This window comes from Antedon mediterranea, chromosome 6 (assembly GCF_964355755.1).
Source record: "Antedon mediterranea chromosome 6, ecAntMedi1.1, whole genome shotgun sequence".
Taxonomy (NCBI): Eukaryota; Metazoa; Echinodermata; class Crinoidea; order Comatulida; family Antedonidae; genus Antedon; species Antedon mediterranea.
The window spans coordinates 10,833,122-10,856,359 of NC_092675.1; the positions used below are offsets into that span (position 1 = coordinate 10,833,122).

General features: G+C 35.5%; 1 protein-coding gene across 1 annotated transcript; it reads right to left on the reverse strand.

The window, feature by feature from the left end:
• Positions 1-4,973: 4,973 nt before the first annotated feature.
• Positions 4,974-22,180, reverse strand: LOC140051198 (leptin receptor gene-related protein-like). Its single transcript, XM_072096334.1, has 5 exons — positions 22,026-22,180; positions 17,537-17,613; positions 13,062-13,254; positions 11,223-11,342; positions 4,974-7,777 (listed from the first exon to the last, which is right to left on the reverse strand). The coding sequence occupies exons 1-4, from the start codon at positions 22,041-22,043 to the stop codon at positions 11,226-11,228; spliced, it is 405 nt and encodes a 134-aa protein (XP_071952435.1). The 5' UTR covers positions 22,044-22,180; the 3' UTR covers positions 4,974-7,777; positions 11,223-11,225.
• Between the last annotated feature and the right edge of the window lie 1,058 nt (positions 22,181-23,238).

The window sequence follows — 23,238 nt, forward strand, 5'->3', positions numbered from 1 at the left end:
GTTTCAGAATGTTGTCACAATTTGAAGGATTTGTTCCCTTAACAACTAACAGATAACTAAACTCATTTGCATTACGTTCTAGTGGGAACCAAGCTTTATATACCATATTATAAAGAGGGCCGTATCCCTTTTTTATATTCAACCACGGACAATGCTTGAAAACAAATATTACGTTCAGACAGCCAGCAAGACTAATCGGACTAATACATCTTTTAAACAAATTAAATGTGAAAACAGTTCGTCGCAAATCAATGTTGGCGCAAATATTATTTCAATAATATTATTTGAGCAATTTTTATCTTATGAACATTCACATTTAAATAATAAATTATTAGTTATCATAAGTTATCCGCTTAGTAGCGGATAACTCCTTGTTATTGTACTGGATCAATATTTTTTTTTTCGGTATTATTCTTTCTTTCTCGTTTTTTGTGAGTCACGTTTATCTAAAATGTGTAAACATAACATTTCATAACTTTGTCAACATATGGGCATTTACGTGAAGTTGTGCACTTCCTATTTTTGAATGACGTCAGAGTTGACGCGCGATTTTATAATTTTTTATGATTGATCATAGATTAAAAACCAAGCGCAATTTTTTATTGACACTTTGTGAAAATTTAAGCATATCAAGGGCAAACTTTCTGTGGATTAAAAATGGCACAGAAAGGGGTTAGGGTTACGTCATACGAACACGTTGATTTAGACCATTTGCACGCGTTTTAGTTGCAAAAGTTACAAAATATTGTCAAAATTATGCCTATTTTGAATCTATTATAGCTCCTCAGGATCAACTGTTACCCCTAATTTTGTTAACTTAATATGTAAGCAGATATGTTGTAGATATGAATTCATGCAGAATTTTTACCTCACGGATGTTGACGTCAATCGTTTGGCCACGCGAATGTAAAATATAGGATTTTGGTCTCTTTCGTTATTGCTCATCACATCCAATGGAGGGCATCACGCGTATCCGTATTCCATTTTCTCAGAGATTTTAATATTGTCTAGGTCAATCAACTATCTTTCGTATGAGTTAAAAATATTGTAATATTTATGACGTCATCATGACTAAAAATTTTAATTACGTGGGTCATTAATTTCATCTTTACAGTAAATTTTAATCTGTTATAGCTCGTAAGAATAAAATGTGATAATCATGATTAAAACGTTTTCTGGAAGCTGTTGGATTGTAGATAAAAATCATGTGAACATTTTGCCAATTGGATGTTGTGACGTCATCATATAATAATAAATGATAATAATAAATGAAGACTTATATAGCGCCGGTATCCTCCACCCATGTGGCGCTCATGGCGCTTTGTGCATTAACAACGTGCGAGAACATCAGCGAATAGCGACGTCTTTAGGTTGGTCTTGAAACTGTTTAGACTAGTTGAGCATTTAACTGTTGCTGGTAAGCAGCCCACGAAATTCAGAAAAAAGAAGGTCGGCAATTTTTTGCCGACCTTAAATTCGCCAAGGTCGGCAGTCTCGGCAGTTCTAAAAATAGAAAATTCACCAAGGGCCAAGGCCTAACCTCTTGCTAACCTAAAGGCCTAGCTAGGCCTAGCCTCCCTAGCTTTATATGTTATGCAAAAAGAACTAGCAAAATTAACTAAAATATAAAAACCTAACACTAAAATTTACAAGATAAAATCTATTTGATAATTGCTGAACATCATGGTTCTGGAGCTACCCGTACACAGAGCATAGTTGCTTGCTTGGCATAACAGGGTATTCCCCTACACAGGTCTGTCGCGCAGCGCTGTGCCCAGCCAGCTTGGTTGATAGGAGGAGGAAAGCATGCAGCACACAAAATGATGTAATGGTTGAGTGAATTCAGGGATCATCTTAATTCCATGGTTTGTTAAATAAACACAACATGGTGGTGAATATGCCTGTTAAAATTTCAATGATACGATCCCTTAAAGTACCATGTTGTTGCTAGGAGGCTGGAAAGGAGGGATCTAGCCTAGTTTCTAGGTCGGCAATCTCTTGCCGTCCTCTGACAATTTAAGGTCGGCAATTGCCGATTGCCGACGTGAAATTCGTGGGCTGGGTAAGCTGTTCCATACACTTGCGGCCGCAACGTAAAAAGATCTCTGACCCCACTGATTTTTCGCTCTACGCTCTTGAAGGTTTTGTGACAATGATCGTAGGCCTCTGCGGGATGATTCGTAACGATCCACAAGGTCAGATAAATAAGCAGGAGCACTGTCATTTAGGATCTTGAATACAAACAACGCAAGTTTGTACTTAATACGTTGTTGAACAGGCAACCAATGCAAATCCATCAGGACAGGAGTTATGTGAGCGTTTGATTTTGTATAAGTTACAATTCTAGCTGCCATATTTTGCAAGCGCTGCAAACGTTGTATTTGAGATTTTGGTATGCCAAACAACAAGGCATTACCAATGTCAATTTTAGAAGTGACAAATGAGTGTACAATCAATTCAGCTGTTTTCTTGTTAAGATTACCTCGAATACGACCAAGGTTCCTAATCGATATGCATGCTGCTTTGGATACAGTTGTTATTTGTGCTTCCATAGTGAGATTACTATCCAGCATGATTCCCAGATTCCGGACCACCGATGAGGGAGCGATGTTAGAGTTTCCGATTCTGATATGTGTGATGTTGATTTTGGAGATGTTACATTTAGACCCGACGATAATAAACTCTGTCTTTCCATCATTCAACTTTAGGTAATTTGTTGTCATCCAATTGCGAACATCTTCTATACAGGCTTCCATCTTACTGATTGCTGCAGCAACATCCCTTTGCACTGGATTTACTGACACATAAATCTGTGTATCATCTGCATAGAAATGGAAATGTAGACTGTGTTTGCGAATAATGTCACCAAGGGGAAGCGTATAAATGGAAAACTGGCCAGGCCCAATTACTGACCCCTGTGGTACACCATATTCCAGGCAAGCTTCATCTGAGAATGCATCATTGATACAGACTAGCTGACGTGCTAGTTAAATAAAAAAGTCGTATTTTGCGTCATAGTTCATCACATTTAAACGAGCGCGCATCAATATTTCACGTTTTCAAATTTCTTCTACACGTTAATATGTTAAAAATTCATCTGTGATGAGATATTTCATTGCAGCATGGCAGCACTGTAAAATAAATCTACCTTCTAACTAGTAATTACAAAAATTAAACCAACTTTTACCAATTTACCAACTTTTTAAAACTGTAAGTTTTAAATTATACTGTACAAGTGCTAAAGATGGTTCTCAATCAGATATTCTGTGTTTTCATAATTGATGGCAATACCTGTACCGTAAAATAAACTTTTTTTTGGATCATAACTACAGTTATGAATACATACAAATTAAAATAACAGTATATTATATTGCAAGTCAATTTATTACAATACAGTGTGTACCAGGACTAAAACAACGAAAATCTTGCATTGTGACTTTAGACTATAAGACATCTACATCATTATATTTTATATATTAATAAGCAAATCTAAATCTTGAATTAATATTGACTACAGCATTGCTTTCATTTGAAACAATTTTGAATTGTGCCTATTTTTACTAATTTTCCGTGAAGAAATTGAAACATATGAAAATAATACAAAACAGTAAAACATAAAAGATAATTCATATTATCACATATGACCTTTATAGTATAAAGTAATACTACGGTAATTAAATCTATACATTATATTTGCCTGTTGTCAAGCAAGTCTGGCATGACCATACACATCTATAAAAAAAAATGTGTAAATAAAAAATACTGTACATTAAAACATACACTCTATATAACTATGCATATTAAATATGCAACATAAAAGATAATTAACATGACCTTTATAGTATGACGTAATCAAATCTTTAAAATGAAATCTATACTATAATGGCAAATTAAAATTATATCATTCATTTTCAAATTGTTAGTTTAATTTAAATATGATTTGTTCATGTTATTATAAATATATCATAAATAAATAATGCATCCATGTGGAAACTAAATGTACAGTAAAACCTCAAAAAGAAGCCCATGGGCTTCTTTTTTAGTACTCTTAGGTGGGCTTCTTTTTTAGTACTCTTAGGTAGGCTTCTTTTCAAGATTTGATTTCTTTTTTAAATGAATGCTGTACATTTTGTGAATTGATACTATAATATAGGATTTTTAGACATTTCCTGCCACTGTTTAGTGTTACATATTTGTGATCAAAAATAATATTTTTACTGTAAAATGAATGTACAATATAAACTTGATCGTATATTATATCTGCATCACAAGTGATCTGGCACCTTGTCCCAAAGAAGGGCCTTCTTTTTGAGGTTTTACCATAGGTGAGACAATCTGACTTGCGAGTCATAAAATCAAAAATTATTTTTGTTTACAAGAAGAAATCACATCTTCACAGACATAGTAATCTGAAAACATTATGCCATACAGACTCCCGGCATATTTATGGAAAGCCAAACCCGCCAAAAATACATAATACATACCATCCACCAATAATTAATTCGTACAAAATTCAAACCATCCAATATTATCTCATGCAGTTCAATGAAAACTTAAACCATTCACCTAGTATCTACACCATCCAATACAATGTGTGACCATCTACCACTAGCCCAAACGACAATACGCCGAACAAACTACCCATAACACAAACCATCTAAAGAATGTTGAGCCCAGGCAGCAATAATTGAATTAATCTAACGTTAATACAAGTATATATTAGCCAACTCATTTATCAACATTTCATGTAGTTCATGAACATTTCAAACAAAGCATCTTAATTTTAGTTCATCGAATTATAATTCTAATTCATTGCCTGTTTTATACACCGTTCGTCTGTTCAACAGTTGAAACAACTGTTTTGCACACGATACGCCCGTTCGTGAGTTCAAACCATGATATTTGAAGCATCGACTTTCCAAACAGCGATTTTTCGCACCGAACGTATTTTCTTGAGTTAAAGTGGTTGCATTTCAATCACTTGCTTTTGATTGGCCAGTATTACACACCGTTCGCTTGTTCGTGATTTCAAACCATGATATTTGAAGCATCGACTTTCCAAATGGCGATTTTTCGCACCGAACGTATTTTCTTGAGTTAAAGTGGTTGCATTTCAATCACCTACTTTCGATTGGCCAGTATTACACACCGTTCGCTTGTTCGTGATTTCATGTGATAACATTTCATTCGACAATTTTTCAAACGTTAGTTTTTGACTCTGCTTACGTATATGTCAGTTGATATACTATTTTTTAATTTTCATACTTTCCATAGTCAGTTTTGTACATCATTCGCATTTACGCATGTAAAGTGTAGATATTCCACTCGACAAGTTTTAAACGGTAGTTTTTCGCACATTTATTGTTTTATTGTTAAATTGTAACTGTTGGCGCCGATTTAATATTGAGGGGCGGGGGGTGAATGTCAACTTTACGACTGTATGACACTTACTTAGGCCTAGGCCTACGTTACACACACAGGGAGATGTAAACTAATTTATAAATTTATTTTACATCTCCCTGGTTACACACATTATCACAAACTTAAATAATGGAAAAAAAACAGAATGAAATAATATAATTTAGCTTGTGGGCCTGTTACAATTTTACGCCCCACAACTAGGCCCGGGGTAACACCCACCTCACCCGCCTGTGGGGGAGAGACAGGGGAGAGAGAGAGCTGGTGTCGTGCTTCTCTCTCCCCCCCCTGTGCGGCGGGCGTAATTTTTTTTTCCAGGACGAACGTGGGGGCAGAAATCATGAATAATTCATAATTAATTATGACGTAATAGGGAACATTATAGAGGGCGCTATATAAGAATGCAGAGAGATTAAATAATTAGTGTAAACAACGTTTGCCAACCGAAATGTTTGGTCTAGTGGTAAAGGCTTTAACCTATTACGCTGAAGCCCTCGGTTCGAGCTCTTTCATGAACATATTTTTTTTAATAGTTGAGAGAGATTATTTAGAGGGTTAGGTTTAGTATATTTAGGAAGTAGATCAGCTATCTTTCAATTCTTTATAATATAAAATAATTAAGGTAATGAATTATTCATGACTTCAGTCTTCTGCCTACGTTCGTCCTGGAAAAAAAAAACACGCGTGCGGCGGCTGCTAGATGAGGCCGGTCTAGAGCCATTTTCTGCTCTGTGCTCTCTATGATGCATAAATTAACTGTTGTTGAGAAGCTTCCATTTGTTTACGGGGTAGGCCTATTTTTTTTAAATAATGACATTCATTATGTTTTATAGACTATAGTGGAGACGTAATTAATAAATATCCGAATAAACATATTTTACGAATATTTATCATGGATTAAATAAAAACATGTGTATTGTTATTAAATCATAATTATTTTGTTATTCATCATGCATTAAATAACCCAACGTGTAGAGGTACCATATTTAAAAATGTGTACTGTTCAAATTCAGTACCGAACACCTCCCCCCCCCCCCCCAATATAAAATCGGCGCCAACAGTTACAATTAAACAATAAAAAAAAAACTACCGTTTTAAAACTTGTCGAGTGGAATATCTACACTTTACATGCGTAAATGCGAATGATGTACAAAACTGACTATGGAAAGTATGAAAATTAAAAAATAGTATATCAACTGACATATACGTAAGCGGAGTCAAAAACTAACGTTTGAAAAATTGTCGAATGAAATGTTATCACATGAAATCACGAACAAGCGAACGGTGTGTAATACTGGCCAATCGAAAGTAGGTGATTGAAATGCAACCACTTTAACTCAAGAAAATACGTTCGGTGCGAAAAATCGCCATTTGGAAAGTCGATGCTTCAAATATCATGGTTTGAAATCACGAACAAGCGAACGGTGTGTAATACTGGCCAATCAAAAGCAAGTGATTGAAATGCAACCACTTTAACTCAAGAAAATACGTTCGGTGCGAAAAATCGCTGTTTGGAAAGTCGATGCTTCAAATATCATGGTTTGAACTCACGAACGGGCGTATCGTGTGCAAAACAGTTGTTTCAACTGTTGAACAGACGAACGGTGTATAAAACAGGCAATGAATTAGAATTATAATTCGATGAACTAAAATTAAGATGCTTTGTTTGAAATGTTCATGAACTACATGAAATGTTGATAAATGAGTTGGCTAATATATACTTGTATTAACGTTAGATTAATTCAATTATTGCTGCCTGGGCTCAACATTCTTTAGATGGTTTGTGTTATGGGTAGTTTGTTCGGCGTATTGTCGTTTGGGCTAGTGGTAGATGGTCACACATTGTATTGGATGGTGTAGATACTAGGTGAATGGTTTAAGTTTTCATTGAACTGCATGAGATAATATTGGATGGTTTGAATTTTGTACGAATTAATTATTGGTGGATGGTATGTATTATGTATTTTTGGCGGGTTTGGCTTTCCATACATATTCTAAAAATTCTCCCAACGCTTATTATACAACTAGTTTGTATTCATTATTATTATAAACTGTACTAAGGATATTGCGTAAAACCAAATCAATAAATTAAATTCTCAAAATTCTTTTTTGTATATAAAGGTTATATGCCCCTAAAACCCACCTCATATGTTTACATAGGCTTTCCTATAAAAACCTTGTTCAAACTACTATTAAATTAAAATGTTGTTGCCAAGCAAGACTGCTGTGACAAAACATGTGTTTAAATAAGATGCACTCAGAAATAATATGCATATTATATACAGCAGAGACATAGGTTTATTTTATTCTGTATAACTGTATGAGATGAGAGCTTATTTTCAAATCTTCACAATTCAATCTGAAAAAAAAAATATAAATACATTTTTTGAAACACATCTAAAATATCCCTGCAATTTGTTTATTTTGATGTTGTCATTTAAACATTAAAGGGTCATTCCATCTCAGATCACCCAATGAGTTAAACCCTACCTCTTCCAATTTTGATGAAATTTGGTATATGGGTGATTCATAGCAATTAAAGCGAAAATTTCAAATTTTAACTTTATCGTACCAACGGTTTTCGAGATATAGCAATTTAAATTTTCGGTTTTTACGCAAATAAAGGGCGCGTCCGCCACGTTTCAAAGAGCTGTATCTCGGGAACTATAGGTTCGATTTTAAAAACAAAGGTATTTTTGTAAAGGGGAGACAATAAGGAATCTAAATATACTAATTGTGTGTGTTTTATGTTAATTTTAAGTTGAATAAAACTTTGACATATATTTTGACCTTGAAATTGACCCCGTGGAACACGCCCGATTTGTTGATGACCATCACGAAAAATGTAGCCCTACGTGTCAACTACAACATATAAAAAAATTGGAGGGGTTTTTTTCTTTGTTTCCATGAAATTACAATTTGAAGTTGACATACCTCTTCCTTTTAGTGTATTTTTGGTGTCTGTCCATGCATTACTTCAATGTCAATTTGATGTATTCCAAAAATAATTTTATTTACAAACTAAATATCATTATAATGTTACAATTGTCTATGTCTGGCCTTTACTCCTTGTCATCTGGCCAATTCAAACAGTATTTAGAAATGTTGTGGCGATCATTTTGGGAAATACTGTAATTCCTAGTCGAAGAGGATTTTATAAACGGAGAGGCTATAATACAATGTACATTTGATTCAGGAATCCAACAACAGTCTTCTTTGGACAGCCAATAAAAGGTTTTCGCTGGCCCATGAGGATGCATAAATTTAATTTGATAATCCCCAAACTCTTCTGAGACATCCACAACCAAACCAATCCATGGGACACCATCATAACTACAGCACACAAAATTCTGAAGTCTAATAATGGTGGGTTGTGTATCAGCAACAATTTAATTTTCATCACTGAAACTTGAAAGATTCTTGAATCACAACCACATCCGGAGGGTTTATCTGGGTACTAAGTTTGTAGACCTGCATCTGTGCCAGAGAAACAGGAGCAAAGCGATGATATTGTAATGTACCCTTGATGGTCTGGGTGAGGTTGAATCTTGGCTTTATTTCTTTTTCCACAGTAGATACCTCATCTATTCCCACATGAAAAAAGTTGATGCCTGGAATGTCCATATGAGCGAGTCATATGGCCGAGCGGTTAAGGCAGGGGTGCCGTTTACCGTACCTAAAGAGCCAAGAACAACATCGGCAAGGGTTCGAGGCCGACTCGCTCCTAGTTCTGGTGGTGGAACAAGTCTTCTCGGATAAGGACTATAAACCGTAGGTCCAGTGTACACAGTTATAACCTGTGTGTACTTTAAAGAACCCAGTTCATTATTCGAAAAAGAGTAGGGGTTACCCCAGTGAACTGGTTCACACAATAGCCCCTGTATCAGGGGGATTACCACCTATCTGATAGGACACTGATTAGTTCACTATTGGTAATCCTTGGCCACATTGCCTAAAGACTTAAAATAAAAATTAAAAATTACACAGTAGTCGAACATACTGAGAGATGTGAGAATATGACATTCAGTCAAACGCTGTAAGCTTCTCTTAGTGACAAGCCTCTTAACTGTTCCACCTATGCCATCACATGCACTCTTGCCATGTGATGTAGCGAAAAAATTCCACTCGGCGTCTAAACCAAAATCTTCCTGGTGGTGGCAAAGGTTAATAAAGTTATATTTGTTTTTGCATTGGCTGCCACATCCATCTGTGAAATAATGAACTTTTTTCATGGTTGGTAGTTTTGTTTTTAAATAGGGGATGACAACCTTTAAAAAGGCCTATACAGTTAACTGTTGTATGTTCTCTGCAATCACTTATTATGCATATGTTAATGTGCATAATAACATAGTAAGGACACTAAACTATGTGTCAAAATTGATTTGAAAAGTATGTGAGTTACCCAGTATTTCTCATATCAAAATATATCTACTGTTTAAGTGGGCCTGATGAGAAAGCGTAACAATAAGACACCTTAACAGTTAGTGTTCACACTGTGTATAAAGTATAACAACACCAAAAATACACTAAAAGGAAGAGGTATGTCAACTTCAAATTGTAATTTCATGGAAACAAACAAAAAAACCCCTCCAATTTTTTTTTATGTTGTAGTTGACACGTAGGGCTACATTTTTCGTGATAGTCACCAACAAATCGGGCGTGTTCCACGGGGTCAATTTCAAGGTCAAAATATATGTCAAAGTTTTATTCAACTTAAAATTAACATAAAACACACACAATTAGTATATTTAGGTTCCTTATGGTCTCCCCTTTACAAAAATACCTTTGTTTTTAAAATCGAACCTATAGTTCCCGAGATACAGCTCTTTGAAACGTGGCGGCCGCGCCTTTTTTTGCGTAAAAAACGAAAATTTAAATTGCGATATCTCAAAAACCGTTGGTCCGATAAAGTTAAAATTTGAAATTTTGGCTTTAATTGCTATGAATCACCCATATACCAAATTTCATCAAAATTGGAAGAGGTAGGGTTTAAAATTCCATTTTTTTTGGGTGAACTGAGATGGAATGACCCTAAATGTAAAAGTGGAAAATGTTTTTTAAATTCAATAATCTCATATTATTAGTATGTAACACTGAAAACCAACTCGTAGAATGCAACATTTGCTGTGATACCAAAATCTATCACCGACGGGAAGTGGCAGGTTTGTGCCGATGAATATTTTTCATTCAATAACAATTTTACTTAGGATGGATTGAATGTCCATTAAATGTGGCACACACCGCCCATACTATTGCAGGTGTGTGCTTAAAGGGAGGTTCAACAATGCTACTTGTTTTATACCAAACTAATACAAGGTACAATTTTTCCCTATTGTTCAACAGTAGATATACGACAAAAAACATCAATCAATACCAATAGGTCCCGTTTTGTTAACACACATTGTTTATGTTGGTGCCAGATTTATTTAAATAATTACACCCACTATGTTTGAATGTATTAAAACAAAAAATAGCACACTTTCTCAGTGGTTAAGTCCCCCCATTTATTTGTCACATAAAGTCTAGCATAAACAGAGCTTTAGAATCTCTAAATTATTAATGAATTTCATGGTAATAATAAACCAAAAGGTATGGTATGTGTGCAAAACAAAAACAATGTGGGTCTCACTCTCACCATTAAAGATGCTAATGATATCAAAATTGAAGAAAAAAAAATGGCATTGAATTCCAAAAGAAATATACTAATTTTATATAGTGGATTGAAGATACTGAAAAAAACATGTATAAACTAGATGCAGTTGTAAAAATAAAAGTAATAGTAAATACAATTGTTGAATACTTACTTTTTACCATACCATAAATTCAACATCATCATTTCCACAAAAAATCATAAAGAATGCTAAAATTGTCAAAAAACACCAAGTATTGCCAAATAAAACCATAGCCATAGCTCCCCATTTGATCTGAAAAAAATAACATGAATATTGTACAATATGAATGATACGGTAAGCAAAGAAAACTACATTTGAACTTTTGACGAGTTAGGTTATCTGCACAAAAGCAACATGCACAAATAACAAAATATAAGCAAGACACTAGACCTACATTTTTTTTACCTAATTTAAGGTCACACACTACATTTTATGTAAAAATAAATACTACCGTATATGGACCTATTGCGATAATTGGTTAAAATTAAAAATTTGAAAAATAAGTTGATTCTAATCATTTTAGCGGCCCGCTATAAATCCCAACATGCATCGTGCGCGGATTGATATATTCATATTGTGATGTGATGCACCCACTTTGACCAATCGTGTGAAAGGATAAACAGATAAAAGAACCATAACTTTTCAGCTAAAATACCGGATTCTGCCAAAAAAGGAAAGACAATTTATTTAGCAACAGGACATCACCTAGCATACGATGTCCATACGTTACCGCTCTTTACAAGCTATGCCTAACTAAGCTAGGCCTACAAAACATCAACAATTGCAGGTGTAGTGTCTTTAATATATGTCTTTCTATAATCTGAACCTGTTTATTGTGAATTTTGGGTTGTGCAAAGTTTGCCTCATTATTAACATTTTGTTAAATAACTATATTTTTGTTGTATGTGGCCGTCAGTAAACAAATAAAAATAGCCTCTTTTTAATTTAAGAATTTTATTTAAAAAGGACAATAAATAGGCCTAGTATAACAATAGTGGTGGTTTAAATATCACAGCTCCACACACCTTACATGTCACCAATGCAGGATTTGCAGGAGTTGCAACTAGGCCTAATATCATTGTTCTGAACGTAGTTGGCCTACAAATTAATGCATTGTTCGTATATTATCGTAGTCGGCGGCATATTACAGAACGATGTTTATGATAAATATGTTTATAATAATTTCTTTATTTCCTAAATTTTGTAGCCACCCTATGCACCGGTTAGTCCGATCTGGCCGGACGGACGTTCACCGACGAGACGACAGCGTGGGTCCCATTGACTCATCGAACCTAGGAGACTAGGCCTTAGGCGACCTACGCTCTAGGCCTAACTGATTTAATCATACCTTTACTTTAGATTAGCGATTTATAAAAACACCTAGATGCCTAGGCTAGGAACAATATATATTCCATGTTAAGATTTAACGATATGTGTAAACAAAAAGGGCAAACCATAATTTGGAGGAAAAAAGACAGTTTCTGGTCATGCGACACAAAATCTAGGTACTGTTGTATGTACATCTTTTGTTTAGCATGCTTTATTCATATGGCTGCATGCATCATCCACCGCCTTCACGCACGCGCTGAGGTTATTGACCACGGCCGGCCTTACTGACAACGAAGTTGTGGTATGTCAACAACAGAGTATCGCGTTTCATTCAATGTGACCCAAAAATCTAGGTCTGTATTAATTACGTTCTTCTCTTTCTGCAGTCCCTTTGAGCGATCGATCGTTTTGATACTATATTTAGAATTAGTCAGTGGTAAATTAAATTCAACCGGTTGCAGTGTCTTGAAATTAGCTTTAGACTGGGCAGGAGGCTTTTAGGCAGCGCGGGACCGCCTGGCTCCGCCCTGCACAATTACATCCCTGCAGTGGGATCCTGAATAAATTTCTATAAATAGGTTCATCCAGGTAAAGCTAGGTATGAGTCACAGAAAGTACATTTATTTTGAATCCAATACTTACAACACCACTATGCGCCAATACAAACGGGAGAGCATAAGCTGACACCACTATTCCTGTTGTAAGGAAAAGACATATTTCATGTAGTGCATTGCTAGGCCCACCAGAACCATAATCAGATTCAGTAAGGCGTTGAGATATCCACATTGGCATTGGAGATAGAAGGTAGAATACCAATACAAACATTGGCCACCATCTGTAATAGAAAAATCAATTTTATAAATCAACAGAAATGTGACAGAAAAGTAATAATTATACATAAAAACTGTGACTAGGATCATGCATTATGTTATAAGTATTTTACCCACTCTTCATAATGACTGCTCCCATCCAAATCTCTAATTAAACAATCCCTCTAAATTAAATGACAACTTTACTGGTAACCATATTTTGACAACGTATTAGACGTGTACATGATATCAGAACAATTGCGAAATTGTTCTGATTTTTCAATGCACACACGCTGTACAGCCATCGTTATAAATGTCTCTCTTGTGCATAAGAAAACCTACCCGATGAGTTTTCACTGTTGTTAACATGTAAGTAGAAGCTATTATATAATGTCACTTCAATTGCTAATGTTTCGGTTTACAAGTCGCACCTGTGTATAAGACGCACCCATATGGATACTGAAATTTAGTATTTTATATGTAGTCGATGTACAAGACGCACTTATTTCTAGGCCAAAATTTAAATATTTTACAAATAAACCAATGGTTTTTTAATATTAAAACTATTCATTTTACTATAATAGTATTATTTGCCTTTATTACATCGTAGTCAGTCTCTACTTCAAGTGAACGTTCCAAAAAAGGGAAATCCCCACATTTCTTCAGTTACGATGCACTGTGTGGTGGGCTAGCCTATGTCTATTTAAGTTACTTAAATTGCAAATTATTTAAATAATATATACCTTGTTATTGTATGTACAGTATAACCATTATATAAAATCAATCCAAATGATGCTCATTTTCTAGGGCCAATAATGAACCAGGAATATCATGTACGGTATATGAAAATCTTGCCTAGATTTCCATATGCATGCATACAAGGAGCACATGGTTAGTGTTCTCGCCTCATACAGACTAGCCTCTGTATGCATGCATATGGAAATAGGTCTTGCTTGGCCAGCACTGTTGGCCATTTACATAATGAGATTTGGGGGAGCTTCTTGACATTTAACAACAAGCTCTTCTAGATGTCGCTTGGCATACAAACAATTGCCTACATAATTATAAAAATATGTGATTGTTGACATAGAGATGTAATAAAATAAACCATGGTGATCAAGGGAAATAGTTATTCTACAATTAAAATGTGACACCACCGTATTAATGGACTCTTCCATAAATGCGCGGATTGATAGTTTCATATTGTGATGTAATGCAGCCACTTTGACCGACCGCGTAAAAGGTAAACAAAGAAAAGAACCGTAACTTTTCAGAGAAAATACCAGGGGCCGGGCCGGATTTATCAAACTTGCTTAGCAAAAAAATCGTCTTAACTTTGCCTTAAATCCTTGATTTTGCCTAAGTCAGATTTATCAATATATCTAAGCAAACAAATTTGCTTAATTTTGTCTTAAATCTAAGACGAAAAACACCCTGCCTTAAGATGAAAAATTTCGTCTTATCTCATTTCTGCAACAGAAACATTCTTTTTTGACAACGCGAGCGCGCTAGGCCGGAACATTGAACATTCGGAAAGGCTACGCTAGTGCGTTTTACGCTGTACTACGGACGCTAAAATAATGATATCGATCTTCACAAAGATGGCCTAGAAATTGGACGAGCAAAACTAATATTTTCGGGATAGGTACGACCCAATTGACTAGCCTTTAGAAAACTGTATCGGCTGCCAAGGGTCGCTGTCATTGATAAAAATAAATAAATGTTGATTTGATTTAAGTTTAGAGCGAATGATTTTCGTATGTATTTCCGACTGTTGTGCTCTTTCTCTATTTCAAGTAATAAAAACAATAGTAGCCAGAATGCGCCCTCTCTTGTTGGGAGTGAAAATACGGAGATAAAATGTTATAGCGCCGCCATCGCTAAGAGAAAAAAGCTAATACGCATGCGTAAGCAAGAATTTTTCGTCTTAAGACATAATTTGCTGCCCTCTAGAGTTTAATTTTGCGCATGTGCAAAGTAAAATTGACCTAAGACAATTTTTCTGCTAAGACATTGCTAAGACGGTTTGATAAATAAGATTAAGTTATTTGCTTAAGCACTTCTTAAATATTTCAGCTTAAGCAAAAATATAAGCAAATATTGATAAATGCCAACCCGGGTCTTTCCCAAATTTGTATTAATGGATTCTTCTAAATATGGAAAGAAAAATAATTCAGCAACAAGAATAAGTCAGGCTACGCAGATAGCTATTGTTCGTATGTTACCGCTCTTTACCAGCTAGGCCTACAAAACTTCCGAAACAAGCTACTTAGGTAGTGCACTGTTTTTCTCTTTTTATAATAATTAACAAGAAATGACCTGATTTAATGTTTTTAAAGTTATATACAGTATATATGCAGTGGCGGATCTAGGGAGGGTGAATAGCAGTGGCGTATCCAGTAGGGGGCCGGGGGCCCGGGCCCCCCTGATTTCGTTTCCGTCGGCACATCATCGCGGCCGTCGCCAAACAAAGGTGCCGGGGAAAAAAATAAACTATATTTATTCTGACATTAATTGAACTGTAAACATAATTCTTTTGAGTGTTTGTTTATTTACATATCATATCATCATTGATCCCTTCAGATCAACGATTTTTTATTTTCATTACATCTAACGAAACACGTAAAAAATGTGTAGCACGTACGTACGGCCGTACGCGGTAGATTGTTTACTCAAAAGTCTTTGACCTTACCCTAAACCTTGTTTTTGCATGCAGTTGAGCCTCTCATGACCTGGGATTTGTATGTCTTCCTAAAAGTACGCTAAGAGATTATATAGTTCCACATGCCATGTGCTTTTTTGTCCTAAGATATATTTATTATAAGTGCCAAAAACCCGGTTTTTTTTCTCGATATGAGGCCTTTATTATTCAAAATTTTTAAAGAAAAAGCACATATACCATAACAAATATCCATGTATTTCATTTTTGGAACAGAATATTCCGTGAGGCTCAACTACAAAACCACCATTTTATGATATGATATGATGTAATCGTAAGCCAATCAAAGCTGAGCTTTCTCACGATTGGCATTGCTCACGGTTGAATGATTTAGGATTCTAGCTGATTTGATTGGTGGATGCGAATCACCCGCAGCGGAATGTTTTCTCTCGCGCGTGTACCATGAATCTCTCTCTGATCGTTACTACACAAAGTTAGAGCAATGAATGTCCGAATTCCGTTAAGTAAACAACTTTATATATTTTATAAGCATTTAATAAAATGTTTTATTGATATTTCCAATGGTGATATATAAAATAAATTACTAAAAAACGTAATTATATGTAATTATTTTAACCAAAAAGGATAATGTTGGTTTGGTTTTAATTTTGCATCGTTATCCCATATAAGACAATATGACTATGTAATCCTAGAACATATATTGATCAGAGACGTCGTATATGTACAGATAATGACACCAATTTTGTCGGCAAATTGGCAATTCCCGCCCCCCCCCCCCCCCAACTTAAAAAAAAAAGAAAAGAAAAAAAAAAGATGCAACATACCCGCGATCGACGCACCCGTTTTTTTTTTTTTTTTATCAAGAAGGGTAGGCCTAGAGCTAAGGTTAGCATTAGTTGTGTAAATAGGCCTACATAGTGAAAGAGGAGCTAAGAGTTTTTTTAATTAAAATTACTATTTATGAATTCAAGAGTTTAAAAATCTTCGGAAAATACCCACAACTGAGTTTTTCAAAAACACACACACTCTCCTCCTACTACCAGCGTCACGTTTTCTAGCTCGCGCCTCGTGTGAATGCTGCTGACGTCATCAATCTCCAAAAATACACCATTTTACCATATTCCATTTCAGTTAATTACCGCCTTGGTCCTCCGTGTGTGCAAGCTTGGTATATTTACACCCCTGAGTGTAGTGTAATAACTTTTTTCTCGCGTTACAGTACAACTTCTATAAAATTGTTTTACTGTACACATAAATCTGTGGACATACTGTATATTTAAGCTCAGACTTATTCTTGATTGAATATGGGTACCTATAATGTAATTAACTGCATGTTGCCAAATTTTATCTGCAGAGAAACTATGTGGAGTTGGCAGATATTTTGTGGATAGTACAGTACCCTAAATGACCTAAATGGAGGCGAACTGTTAGTAATAACCACTAAATTTGATGCACGTTAATGAATAAGTCCAAGAAAATAACTGAAGTTGGAAAGTAAACATCAAAATGTAGCTGAACGTGTTCTCAAATTTGGTAGTTCACATGAGGTCATAGGATATAAGTTAATGACAGTGGACATTTAAAACTCCCTAATAATAATTAATAATACCATTTTATGGCATACTTACGATCCAAAAGCTTGTAGAGCACATGCTAACACCACCAGAAGAAGGCCAATTGATGCAGAGAATGATAACAGGATTAAACTACAGAATAAGAAATGAAATTAGCTACAGTAACAAAACATTCTGCCAAGTATGTGGATTTGTCTTAATTGGAATAGACATTGTTTTGTTGCCATTTTAAATTTAAAAAGTATTGCCTATCCAATAATTGTGCAGTTTTTAAGTTTAAGTTTATGACAAATTAGCTAACTATTAGAGAAACAGAAAGCTGAAATTGGAAATGTATTTGGTACTTACCCTAAAAATGATCAGGAATTAAGCAAATTCAGAATATGAAAAAGAAAGCAAATTGCAATATTAACAAAGCAAGGATAAAATTTTACAGTACCTGTATGTAAAGTATATACCAGACACCTGACGGGGACAGACATTCCTATGCAATTGATTGATACATTTTTTTGTGGTATATAAGTTTTTAAACTGTTAGAACTACCATAAATACCATTACCATAATTTATTTATACAGTATTGCCAATGTTGATTTAATATATAAAAATAAATTACTAAAAAAAAAGTAATTTTATATACAATTATTATTGTTGGGAAGCCAGAAAGGGTTTACCTGCACCCTCTAGCAAACTATGTTAACAACATTTTTTGCTTCCTTATCAATACAAATCAATTTTTTACTGTACTATTACTACAGGGGTCAAAAGGTCAAAGTTAAGACTTGGCGTAACTTGGTAACTACTGTATTGGAATAGTTTTTGTGACAAACTACTCAGAAGACCCATATTTCTATTCACCCTTTCTCTGACCACTGGTTGAGAAATTGGCCATATGATCTGACCCTTAGAGAGCACACACTTTTCATATCTCAGAAATTGTTGGGTGGATATGGTCGTAATTGGTGTCAAAATACTCAGAAGATACTATTTCTATTCACTCTAATGGACAACTTTTGCCAAAAACGACCGTAAAACTTTATTTTTGACCATTGGTCAAGAAAATGGCCGATATCAATATCTCAGCAACCACTAGTCAGGAAGTAATAATTTTTGCCTCAAATTACTCGCAAAGTATATATTGCCATATTAATGGTACTCTCGCACATAAAATTCATGATAAATGGCACCTCTAATTTGCAGGCTCTCTCATATGTAGCATGCTACCAATGAGTAAAACGATCACACCTTTTCATACACGTAATTAAAGGACGATAACATTTTGTTGCCGATGATATCATTCACTCAGTATTTTATTTTGATTGCGTTGCGTTCAAGTTTAATGCGAACATACGTAATATTAACATATCCTCCATGATGATCAATACACTATACTTCATAGCCACACATACTGTAGGTATATACACTTTATGCTTACTGACTGCCAGTGATCTAAATAATAGGATGTCCTTTGTATGAATCATTCGTGCCCCAGCCAACGCACTGTATGAGTATGATACGCGCGTCAATGTCATGTTACATCCAGGGACCAAAATGCATTTATTTTTCAGGTGAAAATAGGCAATTCATTCGCAACTCTTAGAAATTTACAGATTGTCACTTTGTTGCACCAATAAGGTTTATCGCAAAGAGCTTGATTTGGCGAGGAACGTCATTTGACAATGCATGATGGGAAGGGTTTGGGAGAAAATGTCACGACGCGTACATACAAACAACGAATCATGCACGTACATGGAGTAAGAATAAGAGGAGGCACAACACGGCCTAGCTATCCAGTTAATCCAATTAGTATCACGCTGTGCGGTAGTGCTTAAGCATAGGGTAATAAACTTCCCATAACGATCCTTTGAAGAACCCTGTTTACCCGTGCAGCTCACTGCAGAGTCGGCTCTAATTACGTAACACCCTAATTAAGGAAGAAGCCGGGCATGACATCGGTGACAAGAAAAGTAAACAGAGGCTGCGCAGTAGTTTCTAATACATCATAGTGAAGCATGACCTTTGTGCAGTTGTTCATTGTTCTTTGAGATTTTTTCTCGAAAAAAACGTTTAAAAATCGAGTAAATTTTCACGGAGATATCGCAGTTTTTATACCAGCTAACAAATTAATCATATTTTTTATCAAGCCATAGACCTATCATTTGGTAAATCGAAATTTTACCGTTTAAGCAACTTTTTAATTTACGAACCCTAGTGCATTTTGTAGCATATTAAAGACTCCAACTTATTTTAAAATCAAATTTTAGTGCACGCAAATGCGCGCATGAAAAAAATTATATAATTTGTTCTCATGAATATTCAAAAATATACGTATATTACAATTCCAAAGACACAATTTCTTATTTTTATTACTGTATATGACATTTAATTTATGTTTCAGTCTATATTATGACCGTTTAGCAAAACTAAAATTCTTCTATTTTAGTCTGATATTGTATAATTAAATTATTTATGATATTAATATCATAAAATATGATTTTTACGATCACATAGTACTACTATGTGATCGTAAAAAATACTTAGAGTTCAGTGAAATTGTAGGACTTAAATTATATATCGTTTAACGATTTGTGGCTACACATAGGCCTACTACATAGTAGGCCTCAGTTCGTAATATATTATTATTTAATAAAAAGCCTAAATAAGGATAATATTAATCCCATAATGATGGACATATTTAGTGCATACCGTAACCGGTAGGCCTAATAGGTTCAGGCATAGGCGCACCTATAGTAATAATAAACAATATCAATAATAATAGCAATAGGTTTTTTATGTAGGTCTATATTAATATATTAATAATTGTAATAACGTTAGAAATAGTAGTAATATTTTATTAAAGAAGAAATTACATCAATTAGTCGTTATTATAAAATACGGTATTTAAAATGGTACTACGAGAATATTCGTTTAGTATCAACCCGTAACAACAACTACAAATTATATGTGTTGGTTAAAAATTCAATTACAAATATAGTCTATATGCTCTTTTGTAATTATAAGCCATTGTTTAAAAGGATTATGTACAGTTCGGTACATAGCGGTTAATCGTAAAATTAAAAAATCGGAATACGAACAATAGATCGCCAACATTATTCGTACCCTTTTGCTGTATTGCGTACGTCGATACACAGTACACGACTGACGCGGCTGTAAACTTCGCCTGGAAAGTAACTAGTATAGTACACATTCTGGTCCCAGGATGGAACATGATATCACACGTAAACCGCAATGGAGCATGGATTAAAGAATAGATCCATGAATGGAGCAGGCCCAATGTTAAACAATTCGTACAAAGGGGAACCGCCAGACAAGCGCGTACCTATTCATTGTATATTAGATCGCTGGCAATAATGCATGCATATAAAGTGCAATAGCCCTCCGCTCCAACGTACTAAAAAAAATGGAACGTCGCGGTTTTTCTAGGCGCTGAAGTTATACGAAGTGAACGCGAATGATTTTTACTGTATTCCCCGACGAAAAGTACTCGCATTTCCCAGACGGGGAAGAGGGGGGGGAGGGGGGAGATAGGCTCTCCGACGAGGGGATACATCCCCCGTAGCTCCCCGCTGGCACCACCACTGGTCCTTATTAAACCCATTAATCCATCATTATTCATGATAAGTTGTCTGGAGAAATTACCAACATTTAGTACACAGTAAACCATATAAATATAATTCCTTTATTGGTGCCATATAAAACTCGATCGTATTATTAATTTATTAATAAAAGATATCCAGTAGAATAGCGCTGCTTTTTATAAAAATTAATAAACAAGGTCGGAATACAAGTTCAGTAGGTCTACAAACAGTATAGTACACCTTTCACGCTTGAACGCACATCGCCTAGCAAGAGTTATTGTGACGTCTAATACGCATGTGTACGAACACCAAACTTGACCGCGGGCAGTAAACATTGTAATCTTTGCTAATTGGGTTATGTAACAGCAGTGTTTAGCACCTATTAAATACTCATTACAAGCATAGCCTTAAGCATAGCCTTAAGGAAGCGGTAAACACGGTGAACTGACTGAACTATTCAAGTTGTGTCTCCTCTTATTCTTTACTCCATGTCCCAACCCTTCCCATCATGCGTCGCGTACGACGTACAGTAGTACGCTATTCGCGATAAATCTCGAACCCTAGGCCTATGTTATGTATGGTCTGCAACAAAAAAATATTGTTGTACCTACCCTTATACATAAGGCAAATTTGGCATGCCATATACGCGACCGATTTTGAAAACCGACCGATTCGAAACGCGACCGATTTCAAACGCGACCGGCGGAATGATCTGTTTGTGTAACCCTAGCTAGCTAGGCCTAGGGCCTAGCTAGGCCGACTAGCCTAGCTAGACCACTCTCTGTTCCGAGTTTATTCTAGCCTAAATAAATACGGATTTAGGCTAGGCCTAGGCCCAGATGAAATTCTTTATTCTGTATTTGGCGCCCTGTATTTATGCCTTAGACCTAGGCTAGTCGTTTAATCAATAAATCACGTAAAAAAAGCGCATAATTAACATTACTCACTCCGTAATCCAGCCATATTTAGACCTCGACGATTGTATCCAATCCAATATCAATTGCAAATAGACTAAAATAAAAAAATAAACGACCAATATTTCGGAATTCTGTATGGCGCGCCACCACTCGGCCTAGACCTAATAACTGTGCTTTTGATCATCGTCACCACCCGGCCCTCAGTCGCATTTCAAATCGATCAGATTTTTAATTGCGTCGTATTTTGTATTTTACGAAGCCTCGTTGGGGACATATGTAAAAAAAAAAGCCTCCACAACTCGTACGTACGACTTAGATATCTCGTACGTACGCGTTATTATCACGTACCGTCGGACGTACGACTTATTATCTCGTACGTACGTGTTATTTTCTCGTACGTACGACTTATTATCTCGTAGGCCTACGTACGTGTTATTTTCTCGTACCGTACCTACGAGTTATTAGAGAGCTTTCGCTATCTCGGATCGGGAACGAGAACCAGCATTAATCTCGTACTCGAGATCGAGAACAGGTAATTAATGCTGGTTCTCGTTCCCGATCCGAGATAGCGAAAGCTCTCTATTATCTCGTACGTACGAGTTATTATCTCGTACGTACGAGATAATAACTCGTACGTACGCGTTATCTTGTATACGTCACACGTGTAATTGAACCATGAACCTCGTGTGCGCACATTGACATGTGGCCTGCTTGTTGACAACTTGATGAGCTAGACTGGCTCTAGTCTATAGTACTACTCTATCAAATGGGATGGCCAGTCTGTGTATTCAGGAGGAGTGTATATGTGGTTGACAAACCTGTTTTTTTTTTGCCACTGTTAAGTGTAAGCTGACAGCGAATGTGATGTGAGAGAAGTTATAGAGATTTTAAACCAGGCGCAAGTTTGTCTAATTAATTACAACAGTTCCTGTTAAAAACAACCTAGAATTCTCCACCCCTCTAACCATAAAGTCATCTCATCTTGATTGTGATTACAAGAAGACTATTGCTCAGGGCTCATTTGGAGAAGTATTCAAGAGAATGTACCAATATGAGCATGTTGCCGTAAAGAAAGTGAAGTTGAGAAAGGGCAAGCGTCCGAAGAAGCGGATTATAAGGGAGGCTCAAATAGACCAACAACTCGCACACAAGAAAATTGAAAAGTTCATTGGAATTTGCCTCTGGAGCATCATTTATGTCTATCATTACTGAGTTTATGGAGACACACTGTTTTTCTTTTA

Coding starts and splice junctions, on each gene's coding strand:
- LOC140051198 (XM_072096334.1), bottom strand. Junction 13,255..17,536: donor GCTCTACAAGCTTTTGGATC/GTAAGTATGCCA, acceptor TTTCTATTACAG/ATGGTGGCCAATGTTTGTAT. Junction 11,343..13,061: donor TATTGGCGCATAGTGGTGTT/GTAAGTATTGGA, acceptor TATTTTTTTCAG/ATCAAATGGGGAGCTATGGC.